Source organism: Ambystoma mexicanum, chromosome 4p (genome assembly GCF_040938575.1).
Source record: "Ambystoma mexicanum isolate Mex_15411 chromosome 4p, UKY_AmexF1_1, whole genome shotgun sequence".
Classification (NCBI taxonomy): domain Eukaryota; kingdom Metazoa; phylum Chordata; class Amphibia; order Caudata; family Ambystomatidae; genus Ambystoma; species Ambystoma mexicanum.
This window is the reverse complement of record NC_090927.1, coordinates 1,196,324,691-1,196,339,465: the sequence shown is the minus strand read 5'-3', so window position 1 is coordinate 1,196,339,465 and position 14,775 is coordinate 1,196,324,691. Positions and strand designations below refer to the sequence as shown.

The window sequence follows — 14,775 nt, the reverse complement described above, 5'->3', positions numbered from 1 at the left end:
AGCACTATCAATTCAAAGCCCGTCCCTTCAGTTTGAACTCGGCTCCAAGGGTTTTCACCGAGTGTCTGGCACCGGTGGCGGCGCGGCTGTGCCTGCAGGGGGGGTCCACGTCTACCCCTATCTGGACGATTGGCTCATCCGAGCGAAGTCATGGGAACTCGCCGTCGGACACACAGCGAGGACCATCTGCCTGCTCACGGAACTGGGGTTCTCGATAAACTATGCGAAGTCATGCTTGGTGCCATCACAGGACGCTCGGTTCCTAGGGACCAGGCTCAACACAGTGGAGCGCCTGGCCTCACCATCGGAGGACGGGATAAAAAGCCATCCTGGGCAAGGTACAACGGCTGTTGACCATGTAAGTTGCCAGGGTGAGGTCAATCAAGTCCCTGCTCAGCATGATATCGTCCTGCTTCTACCTCGTTCGGCTGTGCAGGCTGCGGATGCAGCCATTGCCGGAGTTCCTCTACGCACGTTGGATACAAGTGTCGGGAAGCTTCGAGGACGAGATCGCCCTCAACAAGACATTCCGTCGAGCAATTCGGTGGTGGGGCATCCGCGCGCTTCTAGGGGCGGGCACAGACTTTTATGCTCCAGCATATCAGGAGACGGTGATGACGGACGCCTCCCTGGAGGGATGAGACGTGCACACCAGGAGGAGAAGTTGTTGCACATCAATGTTCTGGAATTCCGGGCCGTATTTTGGGCCCTCAGATCATTCCTTCCATCCCTCAAGGGCAAGGTGGTGCGGGTCTTCACCGACAACACCACGATGTTCTACATTCAGAAGCAGGGGTGCATCAGATCCCCGGCCCTCTCCAAGGAAGCGCAGGAACTGTGGCACTGGGCCGTCGCCCAGGGGATGTTCTTGGTACCCTTTCATCTGGCAGGAGTGAAGAACACTGTAGCCGACTCACTCAGCAGGGAGCTGCGCTCTTGACACGAGTGGGAGCTGTTGCAGGATCAAGTGGATCTACTGTTTCGACGATGGGGCAATCCCCAGATCGATCTGTTTGCGACGGCGATGAACACCAAGTACTGGAGGTTCGCCAGCAGGTTTCCCCAGCTGGGGAGCATGGGGGATGCATTCTCCTTCCCCTGGGATGGCCTGTTCCTCTATGCGTTCCCTCCGTTGCTGTTATTTCTGCGACTCATCAGTCAATTCAGACAGTCCCGGTGCAGGATGATCCTCGTCGCACCGGCGTGGTCGAGGCAGATATGATTCCCGGTCCTTCTGGACATGTCAACGTCCCCTCCAGTCAAGCTTCCATCGGACGCAGATCTTCTCGCCAGGGATGGAGGCGCGATTCTGCATCACAATCCGGGGTTGCTGAACTTGCATGTCTGGCTGTTAGGGAGAATTCTCTCTTTAGGCTGAATTTCCTAACCCATTGAGTCCCCCAGCAGCTTTGCTGGATTTCTGGAGTTTGTTTTTTTCTCCTGCCAAGAGTGAGACTCTTTTTCTCCCACTCTTGGACATGATTTATGGTGTTCCTTTGACTGTTAATGTGATTTATGGGCTATGGGGTCCTTTACTCCATAGGGTCTCATGGATTTTTACTATGTGTGTTACACAGCACCCTCCGTGCAGTAAGACAGGGGTGTCATAGTGACACCCCACCATAGACTCCATACCCTGGGACTGACTACTGTCTCCCAGGGCATGTAAAGTCACCATTGGCTTTACTAGTCCCAAATTATGAACAGAAACCAGTGCAAACCATCATATTGTGGACGTACTGGTCGGGGCAATTCGATTGCCCCAGGGTCTGTTAGTCGAGGGGGCACATCTCCGTCCCCCCTGATCGAGTTTTGGCTGGTGGCAGTGGATACTACTTTTTATATTCGACCGCGAATATATCCCTATGGGATTTTCCCATTGTTCGAGGCTACCAACTTTAATTATTTAATTCTCATAGCCTCGAACATACCGCCGGTTTATTTAATTAATATAAATTCGCCGGTTGGTATTTTTTGCCAGGACTCGATTCTAAAATGGCGTTTGTGTTCTCTTCTGTGACTCCAACTCAAGTCGAGCCCTTTGTTCCACTTTTTGGCGGGCTTCTCCACCGAAGCTTCCAAAAGTGGTGCCACTCTGTCTGGGTACCACAGGGGGCGTGGGAGGGGGTTTAGGCACCCTGGACTGAGTTGCCTTGGCAACTCAAGTCACACTCTTGTGTGATTGGCCCAAGTGGTGAGCTGGCCGGCTCACCACTTAGCATGTTTGATTGACAGCTAGGCTGAGTGATTGGGGGTGTGCTGCATAAAAGCAGGGCTTTGGGGACTGGAACTTCAGAAGTTGCCACAGGACCTGAGAATCCGACGAGGGAGAAGCTGAGCCGACCTACCACGACGACACCACCGGTGGAGCCCTGCGGAACCAACTCACCACTTCCCGACGACAGAGAAGATCTCCCGGCTGGAGAGGCTTTTTCCCCTGACTGGTGGGCACAACCAGTTTACCTTCTTCTCTTCGCATCCCAGGCCGTCTTGTGGTCGAATTGCCCGTGCCAAGCACCCCGGCAACCGGATAGCCACTTACCACTGGACCGCGAATCACCGGACCGCTCCTTTTACCTGAGAACTCCGCGGCTGGTTTCTTCCCTGACAGTGCAACAGACTCCTGTCTTCCTCCCCGACGAGATCCTCTCTTCCCCCGGACGAAGCACTGACTTGCATCCGCTGCCAGGAACCACTGCCCCCGCTGGAGTATTCTCACCACTTTAAGGTACCGTGTCTGCCAGGCCTCCCTTTCTAAAGATTGCTACAAGGTAATAATAACCCCTTAACCTTCTGGACTGGGATGGCCGCCTTGACCTTCTAACTGGTCCCTTTCTTTTGGTCCAACTCTTTTTGAACCTTTGCACTTCAACCGTGTGACCTTGGACACATTTCGTTCTGATCCTCTTAAAGTGGATCCGGCCTACTGAACTCTAACTTCACGGTTTTACTTGCCTTCCTCTCTTGTTTTGATCTTATGAAAGTGTTGGGATCTGTTTCATATTATACTCTGCTTTTCTCTCCCTTTTTAACAAACTATTAGAGTGCCATCTGCGTTAAGCGCTCACCGCTGTCTGAAAATAAGTGGGGCTTTACTTAAGACTTGTCTAATATTCTTCTAAGGGAGTGTATATCTTTTAGTGACCGTGTTTTTGAATTGCTTACTATTAGTGCCTGTGTCTTTTTCTAGATGTGGTTTTAATTAAATAATGATATCTCTTTTACACCAAGCTCTGGTCAGTGTTTACTTGTTCTACTGTGTTGTATATGGACAGGGGTTCTAAGATGGACCCTATGGCTGAAACTATGGGTCTCCCTGGTGGTCTGGTAGTATTTTTGTGGATCTTTGGAATACAGTAAAAAGCTGGTATTACTGGGTGATCCATATACACGGATGTCTTCTTGAGACCATGTGTGAGAAAAATGAAATCTTTCATTCAAGATACCACAGCCACGATTCTTCACCTGCAGAACATCCCGACCCCGCAACAAGACATACTGGTTAATTTCGACATTGAAGCTTTATACACCAGCATACCACAAAGGGAATGCATTAACATCCTCAAAGAATACCTGGACAAACGCACAGACCTCTCTACACCCACCTCATTTATTCAAGAGTGTATCCGCCTGGCCCTGACGGAAAATTACTTCCTATACAAAGGACAATTTTACCAGCAGATAAGAGGCACCAGTATGGGCGCCACTTTCGCGCCAGACATCGCGAACTTGCATATGGACAATCTAGAAAACTTGTTCATATATAACGACATCAACCAGTACAAGAACAAACTAGTCCGATGGGTGAGGTACATCGACGACATTTTTACCCTGTGGAAGGGCAACTTGGCGGAATTACAACAGTTTCACACATGGTTGAACACCGTAGACCCGTGCATTAAATTCACTATGCACCATGACACCAAAAACTTGGCCTTCCTGGACCTCAATATCATCAGAGCAGAAGACGGGACAATCACGACGACGTTATATTGCAAACCAACAGACAAAAATACGTTATTACAATTTTCCAGCTTCCACCCGCAAGCCCTCAAAGAAAATTTACCTTTCGGACAGTTTTTAAGAATAAGAAGGAAATGTCCCTCCCTGCCCGAATATGACCACCATGGAAAAGACCTCAAAGACCGTCTGAGAAACAGGGGGTACCCAGGGGCGATCATCAGGGAAGCACGAAAAATGGAAAGAAATCGCAGTAGAACAGATTGCTTGACAAAACAGACGAGGACAGAACACGAAGATAAGATGACGTGTGTAACCACCTTCGCACCAGTGAGCAACGCACTCAGAAAGACAATCCTGTCAAACTGGCACTTGCTGCAAACAGACACTTTTGCACCAAAAACACCAAGGTTCGCTTAAGTAAAAACATCAAGGACCATCTGGTACACATATACCCCACAGAAAAACTTCCAAATCATGCTCAAACTACACTCTGGAATCTCCCACCCGTGGTAGGACACTACTGCTGTGGGAAGTGATCGGTCTGTCACCTCACACAAGACCAAAAAGAGGTATCCCTGAATGGTCCCATATGGAAATACAGGACTTTCTCCAACTGTCTGACCAAATGGAGCATATACATGATTCGATGCCCATGCAATTTGTTATACATAGGAAAGAGCAAACGCGAAGTGAGACAAAGAATATGTGAGCATAGGTCCTGCCTGAAAAACAAAGTAGAGGACAAACCAATGGTGGCCCATTTCGAGAAAAAACAACATAAACACACAGAACTAAGATGGTGTGTTATCCAAACTATAGAAGCTAAAGCGAGAGGGGGAGACAGAGATGTAGCACTAAGAAAACTAGAACAAAAATGGATACAATGTTTAGACATGGTAAAGAACGGTTTAAACGTAGCCATAGAGTGGAATTTGTTTTTCTAATCTACTATGTGTATCCAATTATTTTCCATGCATGTAACATCTTCTAATCTAAAGAAACTATGGATGTCGAACTCTGGTAATTGGATCCAATCTGTTTGTTTTTTTCAGTTCAGGTCCACTCATACTAGCAACAACTTTGGCTTGAGATCTCTGTTAACAAAATGCTCCAATATGTGATCTGTTTTTTAGAATTTGTACTATGTGCTAACCCCTGTGGATGCTAGCCAGTATAGAAATGTGCCTGTGTTACTAAAAATAGGCGACCATGTTAGCTAAGATATGCAGATGCATTATATAACATGTGCGAATTCGTGTTCATCCATTCACAGATACGTTACCTGACTCACTAACCACCATAGGCCACACACAGGAGGAACACTATGCCCCCAGTGTGCGCATGTCCCTGGCAGACACCCCTCTCACATTAAAAACCAGACAAGAAAACATTGCTCTTATGCGCATGCATTTACTGAAATTATGCGTCCGTGTTAGCTGCAAAATGACCCTTTTTGAGGTCAGTGATACACAGGCACGGCATAGCCATTACAGGCCACATTCGGGAGGAACACCAAGCCTCCAGTGCACATGTCCCTGACAGAGACACTACCTTCCACACTACACAATGAGACACTGTTCCCACGTGCATGCGCCCCTGAGCTAAGGCACGCATCCACATGTCAGACCTGTATCAAATAGGCAGTACGCATGTGCGTGGCCACAGACACCGCCACTTCCACGGCGATCTGCAGCTACGCGCATCTAAAGGTAAGCAGAACGCCGACCCTCCGTGGCCTCTAGCCCACCCCGCATAGTACGTCTCTCTCCAGCACCATTAGAGAGCACGGCAGTACCGTTAGGGTATCCCTCACAGATACGCTCATCGTACCCTCTCGCATACCACTAGATCTGTTGTATTGATTTACTCGATCACTCACACAGAGCACACTCTAAAATCGAGTAGAGCCATAAATAATCACTACTGCTAATAGCTCACCGTATTGTCTCGTATACCACTGGGTGAGATCTGTTGTAATGATTTACCGGATCACTCACACAGAGCACACTCTAAAATAGAGTAGAGCCAGAAATAATCACTACTGCCAATAGCATGCTCTGGCAGATAGTAGAATACCACAATCAGAAAGGGTGGTAATGGCACGATAACCAGCGCGCACCAGCCCTTATCTAATCAGATATTTATCATCTTCTCCACAGTTATTTAACTGGAGTCCAGATCTAATCACTTCAAGATCGAATTACACCAAGCGCACAGAAGGCGCTTGTAGTGAGAAACTCACTGTTTTGTCGCTAGACCTGTGGCACTGAAATCAACTGGCTCAGGTAGGATACAGCCCAGCACCTTATCAGGCACCTTGAGTCCCTGTAGAGACACCCAGTGTTTTTAATTATTCCATCCTTACCTTTTAGATGTCCCACACCAGTGAATATCAGTGACACCATTAAGTCCACTAGAACAGTCCTGAAGACTGCACCAGAACACAAGCAACCTATTCTGTGCCAGAAACACCAATCATTGTCGACTAGATAGATGTTAGGTCACTCTGACCACATTCGCAGTCACCAATATGTACTAACTTACACTGCAAAGAAACTAAATGCACAAATGACTGTATGAAGCTCACTTGTAATGCCTTAAGGGCAAGCAAAAGGTTACGTTAACACTAGCAATGTCATGCTAGTAATAACTGTTTGGTTTTTAAAGACAATCATATGAATAAAATTTGTATATGTGTTACATGTTTTTCTGGGTGTTCTCTAAACACAGACCACTAGCAGTGATCTGTCAATAGTGTGCTGGTTCCTTTCACGGCCAGTGTCCGCAAGGTGGGGAAGCCTTAGTCCTTGCTTCATAACTGTTATATACCCTCATGACTTAGGCCCCCCCCAACAAAAAAGAGGACAACTTACCCCCTTATATAGCAAGCATGTGAATCCATGCCAGACCCATGCTGGAGAACAACAGTTACAGGTAAGTAACGTGTTCCTCGTTCAATATCATACACATCACTACAATCCTGAGGTGAGGTGAGAAAGGGAAGATTAGAGGTGTCACACATTTATTATCAGAAACACAACTCCCCCTCCCCCTCCCCATTTCCAACAAGTACTCGGAGGAGGAAAAGGCGACAAAGAATTACCCACCGCAACAACATCGGGATACAAAGGCAGGCCTGCCATCTAACACCTTCGAATTGTCCCACTAATACAGTCAGGTAAGATCAGGCACTTTTCTCCAACTGTGCACACCTGACTCCAATTGACTCTCACCTGCAGTATAAAAAGGGCGATTCTGCCAGGGTCATTGAGTGAGCACGGGTTGCTGGATGGAACCAGGAGGCCAAGGAGCAGATGGCTGCAAGGATAGGAGCCCAGAAGGACTAGTGGAGTGCGGGACACTGAGATGCTGGCCCGGTGTGTGCGAAGGGCTGCAGCGTGGTGGGGGAGTCGTGTCTCCATGGAGCCGGAGCGTAATGGAAGGCAGTCTATTGGGCTTCTTTAGGCCGTGCTTGTTCCCCTGGGATGTGTGTGGGCCCTGGGGGGTGGGGGGGTGGTCTGAGGGGGTGGTGGTGAGACCCTGACCTCGACCCAAACCCATTTGAACTGATTTGACCTGCTCGCCGGCGCTGTGCTACTGTAGATGAGTTTCATGAAGCAGGGAGAAACTCAGTTATGTGTGGGTGGCCTTAGCAGGAAAATAAGGAGTGTGGCACAAGTGACCCGAAACCAAGAGAGACAACAAAGACAGTAAGAAGAAAAATGGACAATGAAGAGAGGGTGAAAGTAACCCGAACATGAGAAAAGGGTGAAAGCGACCCACAGGAGAAACAAAGTGTGCAAGAGAGCACAGTGAGAGAAAAGAGGGTGCAAGAGAGCACAGTGAAAAGTAAAGAGAAGTATGCAATAGGCACTAAAAGGTGGAAAGAAGGTGCAAGTGTGCACAACAAAGAAAAGAAAGGACACAGTGAAAGAGGCACAGAAGAGGAAAAGGTTCCAGAGAATAAGGAGAGGGGTTAGAGGTCAGAGTGGTCGCACCTAGGAGGAGCAAAGAATCTGGCGTTCTCGAAAGTCTCTGATACTACCCCCATGAAAGAAGTGTACAGTGAAAGGTACATCCTGATAAGAGGAACCTTTTGTTTGGTTGAGACTAGAGGGGCTTAGGCTTGAGGAAGGGAACCCTAAGAGGCCCACAAGAGACAGTGTTGAACTTCAGAAAAAAAAGGCTTAGGCTTGGGGAGGGGAACCCTGGGAGGTCTGAATGGAACTGTGAATCTTCAATTGAGTTGTAAAGTAAGAAACTGTGAATCTTCTGTCCCAGAGGGGCTTAAGCTTGGGGAAGGGAACCCTCAGAGGCCCACTAATGACGTTGTTACACTTTGTGACAAGAGGCGTAGACTTGGGGAAGGGAACCCTGAGAGGCCTAACAGGAACTGTCTATTTTGTTTGTTTGAAAATTGAAGATTCGAAGCTTGGGGAAGGGAGCCCAAGAGACCCAGGGACCTTGTGAACTTTATAGCTTGCTGCAAGAGCCGTACGTGGAAGGTTCCAAGGGCAACCCTTTTGAGTTGAGATATCTTGAACTGGCAGAACTACACCTATTCATAAGACTACCTGAAACCAATTGTGGTTTCCATTTTCTTTTGAATCAACATTTATCCTTTAAGAAGACCCCCTATCACATTTGGTTTAAGAGTGAGAGCAAGCATAGGTTTGGACACAGACAAACTTTGGTTTTGGACTTACAGACAATGACAGCCCTTAGAACCATCAGTTGTGGGAACAACCCTCTTAGAGTTAGGGGCAGAGAGGCATTACACCAACCCCACAAAGTTTGATAAAGGTTTTCAAACTGCTACTTTTGAGACTGTATTTCGTGATACCATGCTTGTCCCACAGCTCTTTACTTGTAAAAGTATAACCCTGTTATGTGTCTCCCCTTGCAACTCCGGAGAGTTCCTTTGCATCCAGAGGCAGAGTGTCTTATTTCACTCCCATCTGGGGGAAGGTTCGCACTGTGTTGTTGCTATGCTGGTTGGGACCTTGTCGGACGGTTTGGAGGGCACTACTTACTTGCCGTCTGAGAGTTGTCTGCCATCTTAGATTTTCAAACAGGCAGTTTGACAGATTGCTAGAAACTTTTTCCCCTCTCTCCCAAACAATGAAAGCCCTAATAAAAGATCTTACTTGCAGAATTTCAAGTGGAAGTAGCCACATCTAGGCAACAAAAATGTCCACCTTACAGGGCACTGTGGATCACTTGATTAAGAAGCCATGAGAGGGGAGTTCCTGCCGCAGACATTTGCCAAGCAGCAACGTGGTCTTCCTTCCACGCATTCGCTAAGCCTTATTGCTTGGAGTCCTGGGACGGTCAGGATGCCCGGTTTAGTATTACAAATTTCTTTGTAAAGGGATTATGAAGAGAGAGACTCTTTCCCACCTCCTGAAAGAACACTGTTACGGGAGTCTACCTAAGATGAGGAATCTGTTGGAGGACACAATCCATTAGAAGAACACATTACTAACCCCTGGTAATGCTCTTTTTTAATGGATGTTCCTCCCACAAATTATCATCGCCCTCCCATCCTGCCACTCAAATGAAAGAGCTAACTGCTAGTATAAGGCTTACCTTCTCTGACGGAAGGGCCATGCTGGTTTGCAAATGACACGGTCTCTGTGGAGTACACAACATAATTTCCCAATATGGCTGTGCAAGGGGAGAAAATGAGAAAACTGAGTTCACAGGGAACGGTGCCAGCTATTTATATCTGCATCAACGTTGCGTCCAGACCCGAGGCTGATGAGTGTTGAGGGCTCTTGAAGCCGCACAACACCCTCTGGTAGACAAAAAAGTTTGACATTGTGCTGCTGCCACAGAATATATCGTAAGATGAGGATTCTGTTGGAGGAACATCAACCAGAAAGAACATTACCAGCGGTAAGTAATTTGTTCTTCTCTCTAGCATCCCTATCTAGTCTTCTCAAAGACGAAAGTGACTTTGAGAATGAAGCCATCCTTCCTTCCCAAGATAGGGACTGACCTGTTTTAGAAGAGCCATATTTCTGTCTTTTCCTCTCTGCCTACTCCATGTACGACGAAGGAAAGATTTTTGGTACCAGGAACCTACGTGGACTCTCGGCTACTATGTGTCTGAGATGAAGGACATTGGGTAGAATAACCAGCACTTTATCAGTTTTGTTGGTGATCGAGCTGGCAGACCTGTTACCAAGCAGACCCTTTCCAGGTTGATTATTCTTTGCATTTTTCAATGCTACTATCTGGCCACAAATAGGGATCTGAGGGTCTCGAGGCACATTCTCCAAGAGCCCTTGCCGCTACCTCAGGCCTACAGTGGGTTGTCTGCGTTTTGGATATCTTTCAGGTGGTTTTGTTCATTTTCTCCACTCATTTGCTAAGCATTACCTCCTTGATTCCCTGTCAGGTTAAGGCACCTGCTTTGGTTGTGCATTGCTCCAGCGTTTTCTTGTGTAGGTGATGGTTTCTCAATCTCCTATCTCCTCCAGGTTCTGTGCAGGTTGAAAGTCTTTCTAGGATGAGGAGTTTTTGAGAGGGCAAATTGCCTACCTCTGGTAATGTCCCTATGATGAATAACCCTTCCTCCTACAGGATTCTCTTTGTCATTCCAAACTATCCCTCAATACGGATAGCTCATAAACCTCCTGCGGTTCTGTGGGGCCTATGCTCCCGAATATGGGGAGAAAAATGGGCCTAACTCGGATCATTGAGCACAGCTGACTGCATATACAACACCCATGACATCACCACCGGAGTCATGGACATCAGCAACGTAGAGCAAGACGCAGTGTGCCCCCTGATGGCTGAAAATCTTCCACTGCCAGACTAACGCTGGTGGAATATATTTCTAAGATGAGAAAGAAACTGTGGAAGGTAGGATATAATGTAGGAGAAATACATTACCGAAGATGAATATTTTTCTTCTGAAAGCTTCAACAACTGTGGCTCTGAATGAATTTCTTTTTGGCCAGAGAAGGGTTGAGATGCGCAGAATGTAACCCTAAAAGTAGTATTTAAATACGTTTTGCACCAAACGACAGGACATTTTGTGGGCATATGTGTTCCTGTGGATGAAAATCACATGCAATTCTCTAAACTGAAAATAGATTGAGAGGAAAACCTGGAGAGTGAGAGCTTTGGTGCACTGTGGAAAAAGATCCCCCCACCTTTTGGGCCTTCATACTCATTGATTCCAGCAAATGTCTGATATTAACTTATATTCACCTAAGTGCAATAGATCTATATGCAATTACTTGGGACATGAAATCTTCCATTCAGTGCAGGCCTAAAAAGTCTTTCTTTCGGTTTCTCAGTTCAACCATCCTTGCATTTTCAAGTGCTTTATTTGGTATCACTTTAAATTAAGGATGATAAAAGTGAAACGGTCAATGTTTTTTCTTACAGTTTTCTGGCGTTTAATGTGGACAAAATTGGTGATCTGACATTCTTGCTGAAAGCAGTCAATTTTCGGGAAAGAGTACTTCAGCGGGGTTTGGCAGCCAGACTATATAATAAGGTACTGTCACCTCATGATTTGCCAACCTTAACATATTTTTAATATACAGTACTTCATCAAGTGAAAACAAAAAATGTGTTCATGTCACTTTGGTATCCCTCTTTTGATGTTTGTTTGGCTTTCCTTCACATTTGTCCAAATTTCAATTTGAATAGCATGGATCTATTAAAAGGTTCATTTCCCTTGCTCTGTGCTATGATTTCAGAAATTGGATCCATGGCAGCGTTTTAATGGACAGCAACATCAAAATGTGAGTCAGGGCTCAACCTCCCCCATAGCCTCAGCTGCAATCTGCAGGGATATCTTGTAACAAATTCCATAATTTATCAACTATTCAATTACCTCAGGATAATACTTTGCAGCTAACTGCAGTAGGTTAAACACAAATACTAGAGAATGCAGTGCTGGCTATACTAATCTCCATGTTTGTTCATTATTCTCTACACCCCATTTTCAGATTTGACTTTTAATGTCTGGCCAATCCAAGGATCCAGTTGGATTATACCCTAATATCCAGTATACTTTATTGATTAGGTTTTTAGTGTCTACCTTTTAGAATATCAATTTTTCAAACTCTTTGGGCAATCTAGACATCTAGGGTTTAATTTCCATACTCATATCATAGTGTTGTAGCTGCAGAATTGTATAGTGTTCTTCTTTTCCTAGTACAAATTCCTTCTTACATTATATAAATGTTGTATACCACTATTCTAAAATGTGTATCTGCTGTCTCACATATTGCTTTTCCACATTTCACAAAGCCTGTACCCTCATTCACATTTGTAAACATGCTGGGTGAATAGTGAAAGCGCAATCCCCTGGCTTTGGCAACAGGACACTGCTGCCAGACCTGAGTTCGATACCCTGGTTAAGCAGACTCATTCCTTCATTTTCTCAAAGTTACTACATTGAGTAACATGTGTATAATGGTGACACTGATTCCTACGGAGCTTGGAAACTGGAGGAATCGGTGTGAAGTGCTATGTAAATCACCAAATGATTATGGTTCACAAAATGCAGCACGTGGGCAAGGGAACGTTTTGAAGGCTGTTACAAGCACTTGAATACTCTAAATGGACAGATGTTCTTTTGTGTCTGGGGTCTCATACAGCTAAGTGGTCCTGTACAGCCTAAGAAGCAATAGTACAAATCTCATAGCCTGCAAGAATGGACTTCAAATGCCACCAAAGAACAAGTTACTTACCAACTGTAACGTTCTTTCGACTGGATGTTCCTCCCACGTGTATTCCTTATCTTTGATAAATCCACTTCCAGCTTGCTGGCCTCAGAACATTTATTTCCCAGCAGAGGGCGCTGTGCGTCGACGTCCCGCGATGCGGTGTCCCTCGAAGGCCTCTGTATCAGCGCCAATGTCATCATAGGTATATAGTCTTGCGCAGCGTCTGTTGCTCAGTTCCGTTTTGAGGTGCTGTGTTTGTCCAATATGAGATGGTTAGTACCCTTGAAGGAGCGTGGGCTGCAACTACAAGGGAACCTTTACTGCAGGGTAAGATGGGAGGCGCGATGAGGAATACATGGGAGGAACATCCAGCCGATAGAACGTTACAGTTGTTGAGTAACTTGTTTTTTGAATGGATTGTGTCCTCCCACGTATTCCTTATCTTTGATAGACTCCCAAAGCAGTAATGTGTACAAGAGGCGGGAGTACAATTTAGTGACTTTAAGAATGCACAGAGTGCAACACAGCTTTTCCAAATTTAGCCTCCTGGCTAGTGGAGGAATCTAGACTGTAGAATTTGGTGAAAGTATGTACGGACGACCATGTGGCAGCCACACAGTTGTCTTTAATTTGAACTCCTCTTTGGAGAGCTGACGAGGCTGCGATACCCCTGGTTGAATGAGCCCTGAGGTGTTGAGGGGGATCTTTTCCTGCCAATTTATAGCACTCTATGATAAGTTAGTATTATCCATCTTGAGATGGTCTGTTTCATGATAGGTAAACCTAGTTTATGTCCTGCATACCCCACAAACAACTGATCTGCTTGCCTAATCCTTGCAGCTCTGTTAATGTAAAAACTCAAGCCTGTGCAATCTCTCTTCCTCTTTCCCTGGGCAAGGAGGAGGGTAAAATGAAGGCAAGGTTATTTTTTGTGTGATATGAAATTCTGAGTCAACCTTTGGGAGGAATATTTGGCTTCGCTTGAAGAACAACTTTATCTTTGTGAAAGATGGTATGTGGAGGTTTGCAAGATAAAGCTTGCAGTTCGCTCACTCTTCTCGCAGAAGTTAAAGCCACTAGGAAGACTGTTTTTAGGGTGAGAAACCTTAATGAACAGGAATGAAGAGGTTCAAATGCAGTGCCCATTAGACATTTTAAGACTAGATTTAAATCCTACCGGGGAACCTGAAAAGGAGTTGGGGGAAAGACATTAGTCAACCCTTTCAGAAACTGAATGACTAGAGGCAACTTGAAATATGAGGGTTCTTCAGCCGTGTGTTTAAAGATTGATAATGCAGCGAGGTAACCCTTGATTGTGCCAACTTGAAGTCCTGAATTTGCCAAATATAGCAGGAAAGATAACACCATCTGTGTACTACATGTAAAAGGGCAAATATCCTTATCCCTACATCAGCTGCAGAATTTGTTCCAACAGCAGCAGTATAAAGATTTAGTTGCTGGCCTTCTGGCCAAAAGCAACACCTCCATTACATCATCTGGGAGGTCCTAATCTTTGTATCTCAACCTTTCAGAAAACAAGCGTGAAGGTTGAGAGTCCTGATATCCGGATGGAGAACCTGTCCTTCCTCTTGCGAGAGAAGATCCTCTCTTAGTGGAAGACGAATCGGAGGATAGATGGACATGTCTAGAAGATCCGGGTACCACGTTCTCCTGGCCCAATCTGTGGCAATTAGACTCATGAGTTTCCGGATTCTCCTGAGCCTCCTTATTACGTGAGGAATGACGGGGACTGGAGGAAACGCGTACAGAAGTGGAAACTCCCAGTCCACCAAAAACGCATCTCCTAGACCACCTCTCGGGGGAAATTCCCTTGAGCAGTATCGTTTGCATTTCTTGTTGACACTCGTTGTGAACAAACCCACCCGAGGGGTTCCCCAAAGGGTGAAGATCTCTTGAAGGACTTCCTGAGCTAGTTCCCATTCGTGGGAGACTGTGGTCTGCCTGCTCAGAGCATCTCTCCAGCTAGGTGTACTGCTGATAGAGAGATTCCTTCTTGAATTGCCCAGAACCAGAGCTGCATTGCCTCTCTGCACAGTGGCAGTCACCCTACACCTCCTTTTTTGTTGAGGTAGTGCATGGCCTCTGTGTTGTCTGTCAT

At 46.1% G+C, this 14,775-nt stretch overlaps 1 protein-coding gene across 2 annotated transcripts in view; it reads left to right on the top strand.

Moving 5' to 3' along the window:
* The window catches only part of ACOXL (acyl-CoA oxidase like), a 1,650,624-nt gene that overhangs the window by 1,259,679 nt on the left and 376,170 nt on the right, over positions 1–14,775 (top strand). For both annotated transcript variants that reach the window (XM_069606843.1, XM_069606844.1), the window contains one exon: positions 11,365–11,476. In XM_069606843.1, coding sequence (XP_069462944.1) covers positions 11,365–11,476 — 112 coding nt within the window. The remainder of the gene's footprint in view (positions 1–11,364; positions 11,477–14,775) is intronic.